Source organism: Triticum aestivum, chromosome 2A, assembly GCF_018294505.1.
Source record: "Triticum aestivum cultivar Chinese Spring chromosome 2A, IWGSC CS RefSeq v2.1, whole genome shotgun sequence".
NCBI classification, from domain to species: domain Eukaryota; kingdom Viridiplantae; phylum Streptophyta; class Magnoliopsida; order Poales; family Poaceae; genus Triticum; species Triticum aestivum.
Genome location: NC_057797.1, coordinates 639,677,700 through 639,690,867, shown reverse-complemented (window position 1 = coordinate 639,690,867; position 13,168 = coordinate 639,677,700). Strand labels below are relative to the sequence as shown.

General features: G+C 45.8%; 1 protein-coding gene across 1 annotated transcript; it reads right to left on the bottom strand.

The window, feature by feature from the left end:
- Positions 1-11,016: 11,016 nt before the first annotated feature.
- LOC123185784 (COBRA-like protein 7) lies at positions 11,017-13,089 on the bottom strand. The gene is made up of 6 exons (XM_044597608.1): positions 12,820-13,089; positions 12,638-12,717; positions 12,066-12,525; positions 11,814-11,970; positions 11,430-11,710; positions 11,017-11,360 (listed from the first exon to the last, which is right to left on the bottom strand). The coding sequence occupies exons 1-6, from the start codon at positions 12,878-12,880 to the stop codon at positions 11,071-11,073; spliced, it is 1,329 nt and encodes a 442-aa protein (XP_044453543.1). The 5' UTR covers positions 12,881-13,089; the 3' UTR covers positions 11,017-11,070.
- Between the last annotated feature and the right edge of the window lie 79 nt (positions 13,090-13,168).

Here is a 13,168-nt window from a genome sequence, read left to right as displayed (position 1 = left end):
GGTAGTAAAAAATTACATCTGCTCCAATTCGCGGTAGTACCGCTGCAGCCTTTTCAGAACACCAAAACTGCCACAACTTTTGCAAACGGACTCCGAATTCGATGAAACCAAGTTTGTTGGAAAGCTAGAGACAAGGGCTAACACAATCTTTAAAGAAATATCAATAAGAAGCAAATGAGAAAAGGCCCATAAGAAAATGGTGAGAACCCTTCCTCGGAAAAGACCGGTAAAACCTCCAACATCGAAAACATCATAGAAGATGCATGTGAACTCCGTTTTCGATGAACTCAAGCTTGTCATCAAGATGACCATAAGCTCTAAGACTCACAAAGAGAACCAAACAAGAACCAAGAAAGATGATGCAAGGATGCAATGGTTTGAGCTCTCTACTAACGATACGATCAAGCTACCAACTTGAGAGCCCCCCTTGATAGTACGGAAACGATCCTATAACCCGGTCTCCAAACTACCACCATGAGACCGGTAAAATAGAAAACCTATCAAGGGCAAACCTTTGCCTTGCACATGGTCCACTTGAGCTAGATGATGACGATCTTGACTCCCTCAAGTTGGACCACCTTTCTTGATTGCGTTGGCTCGATGAAGACTAGATGATTGCTCCCCCATAGTCCACTATGGGTGAGCAACTCTTCGGCACATCTTCACAAGTCCATTGTCACCACAATGGACGGCAAGCTTCAAGCACTTGATCTCTTCGCGATGATCCACTTGAACTTGCACATGGCAATCTTGATGACGATCACCACTTGATGTCATCCTCTCCATGGGTTGAGTGATATCTTCCTCTTGACACAAGCCCATGAACACGTACCTAACCCCACGTAGAACTCTCACATAGACCATGGGTTAGTACATAAAGCACAATGGAAAATGCTTACCAAACCATGGGATCACTTGATCCCTCTCGGTACATCTTCTACGCTTTGTGAGTTGATCAACTTGATTCACTCTTGACTTAGTCTTGAACAACCTTAAATCTTTCCAACTCTCTTCATTTGGATGATGTCTTGAAGGTAAACATGAATGATCACACAATCTTCTTCTTCAAGACATGCTTGCAATAAGCTCAACTCTCACATGACCAAGCTTTGGATAATTCCTTAATAGCACCTTGGTCAACACAAACTCTCCTTCAAACCAACACATGTACTCCAAGAAAAGTCTATGGACAAAACCTTCAAATATAACGCAAGGCAATCATTAGTCCATAGAGATTGTCATCAATTACCAAAACCAAACATGGGGGCACCGCATGTTCTTTAAATCTCCCCCATTTTGGTAATTGATGACAATCACTTTCAAGAGAGTTTATACAAGGAATTATGCATCACCATGCACTGCAACAACCAATAATGCATGCGAATGAGATGCAAAAGCTAAGGAAACATAAACCAAAGCTTCTCCACAAAACTCTCTAAAACATCTCCCCCATTGGCATCGATTGCCAAAATGGGCGAAAAGCTTAGAGGGCCAATATAGCCAATCACTTTCAAGAGAGTTTATACAAGGAATTATGCATCACCATGCACTGCAACAACCAATAATGCATGTGAATGAGATGCAAAAGCTAAGGAAACATAAACCAAAGCTTCTCCACAAAACTCTCTGAAACTTCTCCCCCATTGGCATCGATTGCCAAAATGGGCGAAAAGCTTAGAGGGCCAATATAGATTGTGGTCCTCCATAAATTGTGTATTTCTCAACAAGAGAGTGGAATGCAATACACACATCCATCGGTAAATACTTGGAGGAAGACAAACTATATTGAGGCCCAAAGATTGCAAAAGGAAGATATGCCACAAAGACATAACAAAGAGAGAAACAAGCAATCAAGCAATCAAAAGATATCTATTGAAGCAAGCTATCAAAAGATACCAATTGAACCAACTAGGCCAATGATCCTACGAGCCACATGAATAAAAGATATTATGATATGAGCAAAGGAGTGTTCTAAAGAAACTAGAGAGGCTCCCCATGATTTGTGCACACATAAGAATATTTGAATTTGGAAACAAAGTGCACAAAATAGGATCATAGCTCCCCCAAAATCAATAGAAACTTACAACAAGTGCAAGTGAGCATATAGGAAACTAAGCCTAGTACATGTAACAAACATATGGTAGAGTAATAGGTGAAAGAGGCAACTTAAGAATGGGCTCAACCAAAATGATGTGTGTGAGTCAAGGCAATGCACTTGAGAGGACTAATGTATGGATGAGCATTAAGCATCAATAAAGTCTTGAAAGAATGAGGCAACACAGTGCAAGTCCTATCATTCCCACACACAACAAGCAAATGGGTTCACAAGCTTACTAATAAGCATATAGAGAACCTATGCTTGTGACAACCCGCGGTGAAGATAGAAGATGAAAGGCGCGTCAAGACGAGGGATGCCAATTAAGATGGCAAAAACCTCGTAAAGAAAAGCATGAGGAAAATAATGTTCACCACACAAGAGCGCATCAAGATGCAATGATAGAAGACACGCACTCAAGGCAAAAGCTTTCACGGAGCCACCAAAGAAATAACATAAGAAAGACAAGGTGGACGTGAAAGAAAGGATATCATCTAGAGATGTAATTTCTCTCAAGTGTATATGGTTCTAGGTAGACTAGATCATGATGATATATATCTACAAAGAAGGATGTACACCCGAAATAGTTACAACACGAAGGAACAAGATATCCAAAAGGAAGTCATACATATACCAATAAGATATTTGCTTGGAAGCATAGCACATGGCTAGATATGGTCTTATAGTATATAAATGAATTCCTACCACACACCCATCAAAGACATCACAACTAGCAACAAGACATCATTGTTGGGATGCTTTGAGAAAGGAAACAAGTATCACAAGAAAGAATGGATAACATGCCATGATACAACCTACACAAGGTTGATGCAAGAAATGTGTGCATGAAGTATATGAAGATACTTGTTACCGAGATAACATTGGAAGGATGTAGTAGATACCAATTGAAGGTACAAAGTAGTTCATTGATCATCCTAGCTTGACTCCAATAAGCACATGGTGACAACACCTTCCTTGTGAGTGAGCCGAGCATCCAATGCATCTCCACTTGTTCCTAGAACAATAACACAAACAAAATGGTACCCAAACTCATTGGGACCAAAGAGTTAGAGAACCAACAACACATAGGACAAACTCCACATAAATATGTGCATATAGATATGAAAATGAATTTCATGCACATCTCATCCAATTTGAGACTTGGTGGAGTTCCCCCTATATATTGGGTCAAAGAAAGAAAACATGCCAAAGAAACTACAAGAAGTAAATATGCATGCTCAAGACTTTCAAGAACCGAGACCAAAAGACAAAGAAATACCAAGTGAAGAAAAGATACCAAATGAATAAATCATCACCTGGAGGATATCCATAAAAGATACATCAAGGAATGAGATATCCATTGATACACTCAAAAAGAAAGATGTCAAACTCCCAAAAGAGAGAATGGTCCCAAAAAAACCAAGCCCTCTACAAAGTTTCATGATGGCACAAAGCACCAAAAAGAAACGGCTTGCCTTCCACAAACACACACTTGATAAGGATCACAAGATGAGTGTTTTATAGAGAATAGGATAGCTCCCCCAAGACTAGTGCATTATAGAGAATTTGCATTTGAATACAAAATGCACGAGGTGGGTTCACCACTTTCACTATATCTAGAAAACACTAGACAGGTCAAGAAATTAACAAGATCCACAACTGGTATGGAATACAATGGGAGTTGACACAATCCTAGGCAAGAGATAAAGCAAATAAAAGCAAAGGCCAATTTAAAGATGATCAATAATTTCTACCACACATAAGTGAGTACCAATTGTCAAAAGACAAGAAGTATTTGGAAATAATTCCCGGCAGTAGATAAAAAGGATATCCGACATCATCTTCACACCAAACAAAAAGCAAATTGCAACTTGTAGAGCTAACATGCCACCTAGGAATAAAATAATTTACAATATCAATTCTAGGTGACAATATCTCAAATGTACATATTTTCTAGGCTAGTAATATACACATAGCATATTACTCCCCCATAATGTGATACCAATTAAAGATAAACAAGAGGCAAAATAACGATCCAACACGAGATAATTAATGGACAGTATAGAATTTGAATTTCTCATGAGAAGACATACCACATGGCGACTAGATAATCTTGAAATATCAATACTAGATGGTATTACTCATGTACACACATATATAGGATTGTGAGGTGCACAAAGCACATCACTCCCCCATAATGGGATATTCCATTAATCTCTCACAAGAGCCAACTAAGAAAAGAACAAGATGCAAAAGGCTCAATGCATGACACACACGTAGATGATGTGCAAACCAACACACACATACTTGATTGCACAAGATAATCAAGTTGGAAGCACAACATATACAAACACATGCAAGGAACAAAACCAAACATGCAAAGGGGTAAGTAACTATCAATGTAAACACTTTAAGCACGAGTTACCGCATGGAGAAACATTGGATATAAGATAGAAACTTGATAATCCGAATAACTTGGCTTGAGACAATTAGAATGATGAAGTCCCCTTAATTCTTCATAAAGTAGCCAAGTCTCCAGTGCCCTCCAACAACACCTATTGATCAAGTTTGAGCTTGTTGGTCCCCAACCAAGTTGGGTCCTAAGAGGTTAGTCACAATAGGCTTGGCTACCCAAATGGTTCTCTTCTTGACACCACTTTGAGTACCAACAACTTTCGCAAACACATTGCCAACATTATCCTTCCCAAGAGAATAGATATCATCAATAATAATTGGGTTGGATAAGTTACCACTAGCTCATGAAGAGGCGAGGTGACCTTTCTCACGACATAAGTAGCAATGTCTACTCTTCACTTTCTTCTCACTTGATTTCTCAACTTGAGAAGCATTAGCTTGAGGATTCTTGGGAAGAGGACTTTCTTCAACTTGTGGTTGAGCATGAGATCGAACTTGTGGCCGCTTCCCTTGTTGCTTGTCACTAATGGCCTTCTTCTTCAATGGGCAAGATCTAACATGATGCCCTTCTACTTTGCACTTGAAGCAAACAATCTTGGCCGAATTCTTGACTTGTTCTTGGCCCTTCTTTTTGTTCACTTTGGACTTCTTCTTCTTGTTGGAGTTGAATCCAAGTCCACCTTTGTCATTGGGGGATTTTTGCACACTCAAGATATTGTTGAGTGTGAATTTTCCTTCATGACTCTTTTCCAAGTCTTTCTTCAAAGAAGTGACTTGGGCCTTGAGCTCTTTGATTTTCTCTGTATGGTTAGTCTCAACACAAGTACTAGAGGAAGTATAAGCTTCATCGTTAGAGCAACAAGGCAAGGAAAGCAATTCATCACAAGATGTACCAATGTTATGCATGGATGAATCGCGAGGACTAGCACAAGGCAATATAGCATTTTGACCAAAAGTAGTGCTAGTATCCACATGAGGCTCACTAGATGTTACCTTAGCAAGCATGGCCTCATGAGCTATCTTTAGCACATTATGGGATACTAGAAGATCATCATGAGAGCTTGTGAGGTTTACATGATTTTCTTCCAACATCCCATAATTGCTAGATAGCAACTCAAGTTGAGCCCTTAGCTCAACATTCTCCTTTAATATGGATGCTTCACAAGAGATAGAGTTAGTAGCACAAGCATCATCATTAGCAACAAGAGGAGAAGACAACTTGGCAAGCTCTTTTGAATATGAAGCTTTAAGTTGAGCATGAGACTCGGTGAGTTTGATGAGCTCACCCTTGATGACCCTTGAGCCATTTTCGAGGTGCTCAAAATCCTCAAGGAGTCTAGCATGAGCAACTTCAAGCTTAGCATTTTTAGTTTTGAAATCATTGGCCACCTCGAGTGCTCTATCATGAGATTCCTTTATTCTAGATAATTCTAGAGCAAAGGTCTCCTCAAGAGATTCGGATGTGGTTTGTTCATGTTCAAGAGATTGAGATAGCTCCGCGATCTCATTTGCGTAATCACGCTCATGAGCTTCCATTTTCTCAATGGTGACCTCATGCTCCTCTAGATGAGATTCCAACTCCTCAATGTATTTCTTGCCTTCAATGGCAAGAGACATGATTTCCATGAAGTTGGAATGAGCAAGTTTATTTTTGTGAAGAGCTTTAAAAATCATTTCCCCCTTAGTTTTTAAGGAGGCAACATTATCATTCTCTTCATCATAATCAACATCATCATCACTCTTTCCATCATCACAAGATATATTGGGATTCAAAGTGGGAGATACCTTTGAAGCCTTGGCCATAAGGCAAAATGCAATAGATGATGATGAAGGATCCGTTGAAGCACCATTCAAGACCACATCTTGTTCCATGGGGTGTTGGGTTTCCTCTACATTGTTAGCACAACAATTCGAGGACATATATGCATTTTTATCATGGCAACAAGACATAGTAAACATATCATCATGGGATTTAGTCAAGCATTTTCTACATGATATGCAAGGACTATCAACACAAGCATGTGAAACATTTGGAGTGCTCGAAGTGTTAAAGCCCAAAGAAGGAGCATTGCAATAAGATAGTGATGAAGGATCATCCACAATAAACATACTATCATCATTGCAATGACCAACACTACTCACCATATCATTACCTTGTGGCAAGCCACATGTAGGTGAAGTAGAAGAAGTTGAGAAGACTATACGGCCGGATGTGGAGGGAGAATAATCATCCCCACAAAACTTGGACACGCCATATTTATATTGAAGCTTTGTCCACAACTCATGAGCATCCCTGAACGGCATGAGTTGAAATATAACTACATTGCTCAAAGCATCGAAAAGCACATTAGAAGCTTGAGCATTGAGATAAGAGTTTTTCTCATCCTCTAAAGATAATCTTTGGGATCCTTTGGAGGAGAAAAACCCATATCTACAATTCGCTCTAAATTTGGGTCCATGACCCTAAAGAGATTAAGCATGCGAATTACCCAAACATCAAAATTTGTGCCATCGAAACTAAGAGTGTCAGAGAATCCTAATCCCCTAGTCGACATCCTTACTCTCTAGGCGGTTAAGCCCTATAAAGAGAAACCTCGCTCTGATACCAATTGAAAGATCGTGGATGTCGCCTAGAGGGGGGGGTGAATAGGCGTTTTAAAATAATTACGGTTTAGGCTTGAACAAATGCGGAATAAACCTAGCGGTTAATTTGTCAAGCACAAAACCTACAACAATTAGGCTCACCTATGTGCACCAACAACGTATGCTAAGCAAGATAGACTACTAGGTGATAGCAAGATATATGATAAGAAACAATATGGCTATCACAAAGTAAAGTGCATAAGTAAAGAGCTCGGGTAAGAGATAACCGAGGCACGCGGAGACGACGATGTATCCCGAAGTTCACACCCTTGCGGATGCTAATCTCCGTTTGGAGCGGTGTGGAGGCACAATGCTCCCCAAGAAGCCACTAGGGCCACCGTAATCTCCTCATGCCCTCGCACAATGCAAGATGATGTGATTCCACTAAGGGACCCTTGAGGGCGGTCACCGAACCCGTACAAATGGCAACCCTTGGGGGCGGTCACCGAACCCGTACACTTTGGCAACCCTTGGGGGCGGTCACCGGTACCCGTCAAATTGCTCGGGGCGATCTCCACAACCTAATTGGAGACCCCGATGCTTGCCCGGAGCTTTACACCACAATGATTGAGCTCTAAACACCACCAAACGTTTAGGGCGCCAAGGCACCCAAGAGGAACAAGCTCGAGGGTGCCCAAACACCCAAGAGTAATAAGCTTCTCAAACTTCACTTCCATGTATCACCGTGGAGAACTCAAACCGATGCACCAAATGCAATGGCAAGGGCACACAGAGTGCCCAAGTCCTTCTCTCCCAATCCCACCAAAGCAACTAATGCTAGGGAAGAAAATGAGAGGAAGAACGAAAGAAGAGCACGAAGAACTCCAAGATCTAGATCCAAGGGGTTCCCCTCACTTAGAGGAGAAAGTGATTGGTGGAAATGTGGATCTAGATCTCCTCTCTCTTTTTCCTCAAGAACTAGCAAGAATCATTGGAGGGATTGAGAGTTAGCAAGCTCGAAGAAGGTCAACAATGGAGGAAGAACACGAGCTAAAAGGATAAAGTTCATTGGGGAAGAAGACCCCCTTTTATAGGTGGGGAAAAATCCAACAGTTATGCTCACAGCCCGCACAGAGCGGTACTACCGCTCCAAGGAGCGGTACTACCGCTAGGGCGGAAGTACCCCTTTGAAAAACAACTGCGAGGAGGCAAAAGGCCAGAAGAACCGCCGGAGCGGTACTACCGCTCGTCCTCACGGTACTACCGCTCGACCTCACGGTACTACCACAAATGGTAGCGGTACTACTGCTTGCGAGCGGTACTAAAAAAATACATCCGGGCCTACCACCGCAAGACTTGGGATGAGTTTTTGGTCCGGAGTGGTACTACCATTGTAGGAGCCGCGGTAGTACTGCTCTGGAGCGGTAGTAAAAAATTACATCCGCTCCAATTCGCAGTAGTACCGCTGCAGCCTTTTCAGAACACCAAAACTGCCACAACTTTTGCAAACGGACTCCGAATCCGATGAAACCAAGTTTGTTGGAAAGCTAGAGACAAGGGCTAACACAATCTTCAAAGAAATATCTATAAGAAGCAAATGATAAAAGGCCCATAAGAAAATGGTGAGAACCCTTCCTCGGAAAAGACCGGTAAAACCTCCAACACCGAAAACATCATAGAAGATGCATGCGAACTCCGTTTTCGATGAACTCAAGCTTGTAATCAAGATGACCATAAGCTCTAAGACTCACAAAGAGAACCAAACAAGAACCAAGAAAGATGATGTAAGGATGCAATGGTTTGAGCTCTTTACTAACGATACGATCAAGCTACCAACTTGAGAGCCCCCCTTGATAGTACGGCAAACGATTCTATAACCCGGTCTCCAAACTACCACCATGATACCGGTAAAATACAAAACCTATCAAGGGCAAACCTTTGCCTTGCACATGGTCCACTTGAGCTAGATGATGACGATCTTGACTCCCTCAAGTTGGACCACCTTTCTTGATTGCGTTGGCTCAATGAAGACTAGATGATTGCTCCCCCATAGTCCACTATGGGTGAGCAACTCTTCGGCACATCTCCACAAGTCCATTGTCACCACAATGGACGACAAGCTTCAAGCACTTGATCTCTTCGCGATGATCCACTTGAACTTGCACACGGCAATCTTGATGACGATCACCACTTGATGTCATCCTCTCCATGGGTTGAGTGATATCTTCCTCTTGACACAAGCCCATGAACACGTACCTAACCCCATGTAGAACTCTCACATAGACCATGGGTTAGTACACAAAGCACAATGGACAATGCTTACCAAACCATGGGATCACTTGATCCCTCTCGGTACATCTTCTACGCTTTGTGAGTTGATCAACTTGATTCACTCTTGACTTAGTCTTGAACAACCTTAAATCTTTCCAACTCTCTTCATTTGAATGATGTCTTGAAGGTAAACATGAATGATCACACAATCTTTTTCTTCAAGACATGCTTGCAATAAGCTCAACTCTCAGATGACCAAGCTTTGGATAATTCCTTAATAGCACCTTGGTCAACACAAACTCTCCTTGAAACCAACACATGTACTCCAAGAAAAGTCTATGGACAAAACCTTCAAATATAACTCAAGGCAACCGTTAGTCCATAGAGATTGTCATCAATTACCAAAACCAAACATGGGGGCACTGCATGTCTTTCAAAGGTCCCATTGGTTGGAGGTGGGTCGGGGCTGCTCAACGGCACCATCAAGATGGAAATGGCGCAACAAAGCACCGCCGTTACCACCGACTAAGTCAGGAAAAACGTTCGCCTAGAACACCACAAAAACCACCGTCACTGGATTGTCGCAAGGACAGTCCACCGCGCCGCAGCTCTTGAAAAATCCAGGGAGCCGCCGCCTTCACTTGAAGCACCATCAACCATGCCACTGCCGCCCACATGGGCAGGGGCACGACACAGATCCACCTTGACCTGGAGTAGTCGCTCCAACAATCACGAGCAGACCACCGCCAAAAGCCCTGGCCACCACTCTGCCGCACGCACGATCGGAGTTGGCAGTGCACAGACCACACCAGAGGCCAGGGACCCTCCCCCCACGACAACCACAACACACCCACCTACGTGGCGTCACCGCGCCGTCGTCTAGGAGTTGCAGCACACCGCCACCACCACAGCTCGACTAGCCGGATGTGCAGCTGTCGCAGCCACATGCCTGGGCCCCCCACCGACGGATCCCGGATCCAGGTGCTAGATCTGCGGCGATCGGCCCCAACACCGCCCCTCACGACCCCCAGCGAGGGAGGAGGAGAGAAGCGGTGTTGCCGGCATGCTCGGGGCCGCCGCCCCTGCTTACCTGCGCCGGCGAGACGCCACCATCGGTAGTCGATTAGCTTTGTCCAGGGCCGCCGCTACGTGCCTCGTGAGGAGAAGTCCCTGCCGCCGTCGTACGTCTAGTGGGCTTCGCCCGTCGGTTTCACCTGGCGGCGGCGAGGGGAGCTGGGGTGGAGGTGGAGAATGGGGCGGCAGTGGTGGCTAGGTTTCGGCCGTGCCGCCCCCCGTGAGCGACACGAGCGCTTCAGCTTTCCCCAAGTGCAAGCATGTGAATGTCGTTATCAACAGAATCTAGATACAAGTTTTGGCTTTACCGACCAATTGCTTGACTGAATTAAGATTGGAGTGAGTAGAACATGTCCAGGGCAATGGTAAACAGAGCAGGGAAAGAAGCCATCTCCAAGCTTGCACTTCGTACTATTGTATTAAGCATCAAAGGACCATGTAATTGCTGGGAAGACATCCTACCCGAATATGAAGTTTTCTAGGATTTCCTTTTGCTGGGGGCATATGTCACTGAGCAATAGTTTAATCTATAGGCGCTCAAAGAGGAGGTATATGCTGGATTAGTTGTACTCTACGGGGAAGTTAAACTGAGATACTCAAACCCCATGTATTCAGGGCTAGTCATGTATCCTTTACACGAGAAACAACATAGACAACGAGAGCAGACAAGAGCCGGCGACCAGCCACCGCTGCACCGCCGAGACACGCACGTCCCAGGCCGCATTGGGCAGCGAAGGGTACTGATCCGGCGGCGGCATGACGCACTCGTGTCCATTGAAGTAGACCCTCCTCGGGAACGCCCAGCCCCCCGAGAAGGTGAAGTCGCTCGGGTCTTTCTCCAGTATCATCTCGGTCTGCACGTTCCCGTCACCCAGCAGCATCTCGTTGTAGTTCTTGATTCCCCAGAACATCCCCGTGTCATCTGCAAAAGACCACATTTCTTACCCATTCTTGCTTCGTATCATCTTCTTGTCAAAGATTATGCACTTACTGATCGTGCCGTACTGGATGAGGGGCTGGTAGTTGAAGCTGAAAAGTTGCGTCAGGCTCCGGAGGTTGGGGTGCTGCACCACCAGGTTCCAGTCGGTGTAGTTGCTGACGACGTCGTAGTTCGTCACCGCCACCTTCACCCTCCAGTACCCCCGGTAGCTCTGCTTCACGTGCCAGTGCACCCGGATCGGGCACATGTGCTCCGTGCACCGGATGACTGGCACGGGCGGAGCGCCGTCGGCGTCAGGCAGCGCCGCCAGGACCTTGGACTGCTCGCCGCCGCTGAAAAACCGGACGAACATGCACACGCAGACACGAATCAGAATGACGGCAGAAGAAAATCAGAAGAATGCAGAGTGTGTGGCAGGGTGTCAGGTGGCTTTGCCTGAGGCACTGATGCGCCGAGGGAGAGTTTGCACCGCCACAGCTGTCCCGCGGGCACCCTACGATCGTGCTGTTGTAGAAGGTCGTGAGGGAGACGCAGCAGGACGGCGACGGTGCGTCCCTGAACTGCGAGTACGAGCAGATGATCTGCCATGTCCCTGCACCCCACCAAGCCAAGAAATAGTCAGCGCTCGATGCACGGCGTGTCACAAGACGGTGGATGTTGGCAAGAAAGAAAGAACCAAATGCTTACGCAGAACTTGTACGTGCCGCTGCTCGTCGACCTTGGACCTCGTCGCCGGCACGTTGGTGGCGTTGCTGCAGGTGTAGCCCGGCACGCCGATGCTGAAGGTGGTCGGCATCTTGGGGTCGCCGTGCTCGTCGAGGGCGAAATTGGTGATATACATCTCGAACTGCGAGGTGGCCGTCCTGTTGTTCTGCGTGACGGACGACAGCACGCCGCCGCGGCAGCAGTTGGCGGACTGCCTGTTGTACGGCGCGCCCGGCAGCAGGTCCATCATGACCGGTTGCTTCTCGCAGCAATGCGGAGGGGCGCCGTTGGCGCCGTGGCGGCCGGTGCAGTTGCCCTGCTCCGTCGTCTCCGCGCCGATCACGGTCGAGATGAACTCGTGGCCGGCCCACACCCAGCTCAGCCGCCACCCCGGGCGCTCGATGTGGCGGTACAGCTGGTAATTGTGGATGCTCACCTTGACCTGCGCGCACAGGAAATCGATTGATTCGTACGCAGTTTCAGTGGCAGAAAATCGCGATTTCCGTCAGGAGCATTGCGTTTCAGGAGAAAAGAAAAATCCCAACTATGCGCACCGCGTACACATTGGGCTCGATGGACGGAAAATCCCAGTTGATGGTGATGTTCCCGTTTGGATCCACCGGATCATACGCATCTGCCAGAGAGACACGGCGAAACCAACAATCATCAATCGCAGAATCAAAGGAGACGCAGAAAGGAAGAATCATGACACATCAGGGGAAAACCAATGAATTACCAGCGAAGCGGGAGGACAGACAACACATGAAGATGAACAGGACGAACTGCTCCATCGCCATGGGTCTCGTCCTCTCGGGCTTCTTCACGCACCGGCGGCGCCCGACAAAACGACGCCTTCTGCAGGCACTTGGCACCCTCGGTCTGCGTAGGTAGGTAGGGGACGAGACGAGGGGAAGAGGGGGATGGCAAGACTGTGGGTACGAGGAAGAGGACAGGGATCGGCTTTGGCACGCATATAATCCTAGCACCGCTGATGTGACACGCGCGTCGTCATGACTCGTGGATATCTCAGCATTTAGCCTCGAATTAAACGCCCGGAGTGGAATGGAGGCGCGTCCGCGCACACA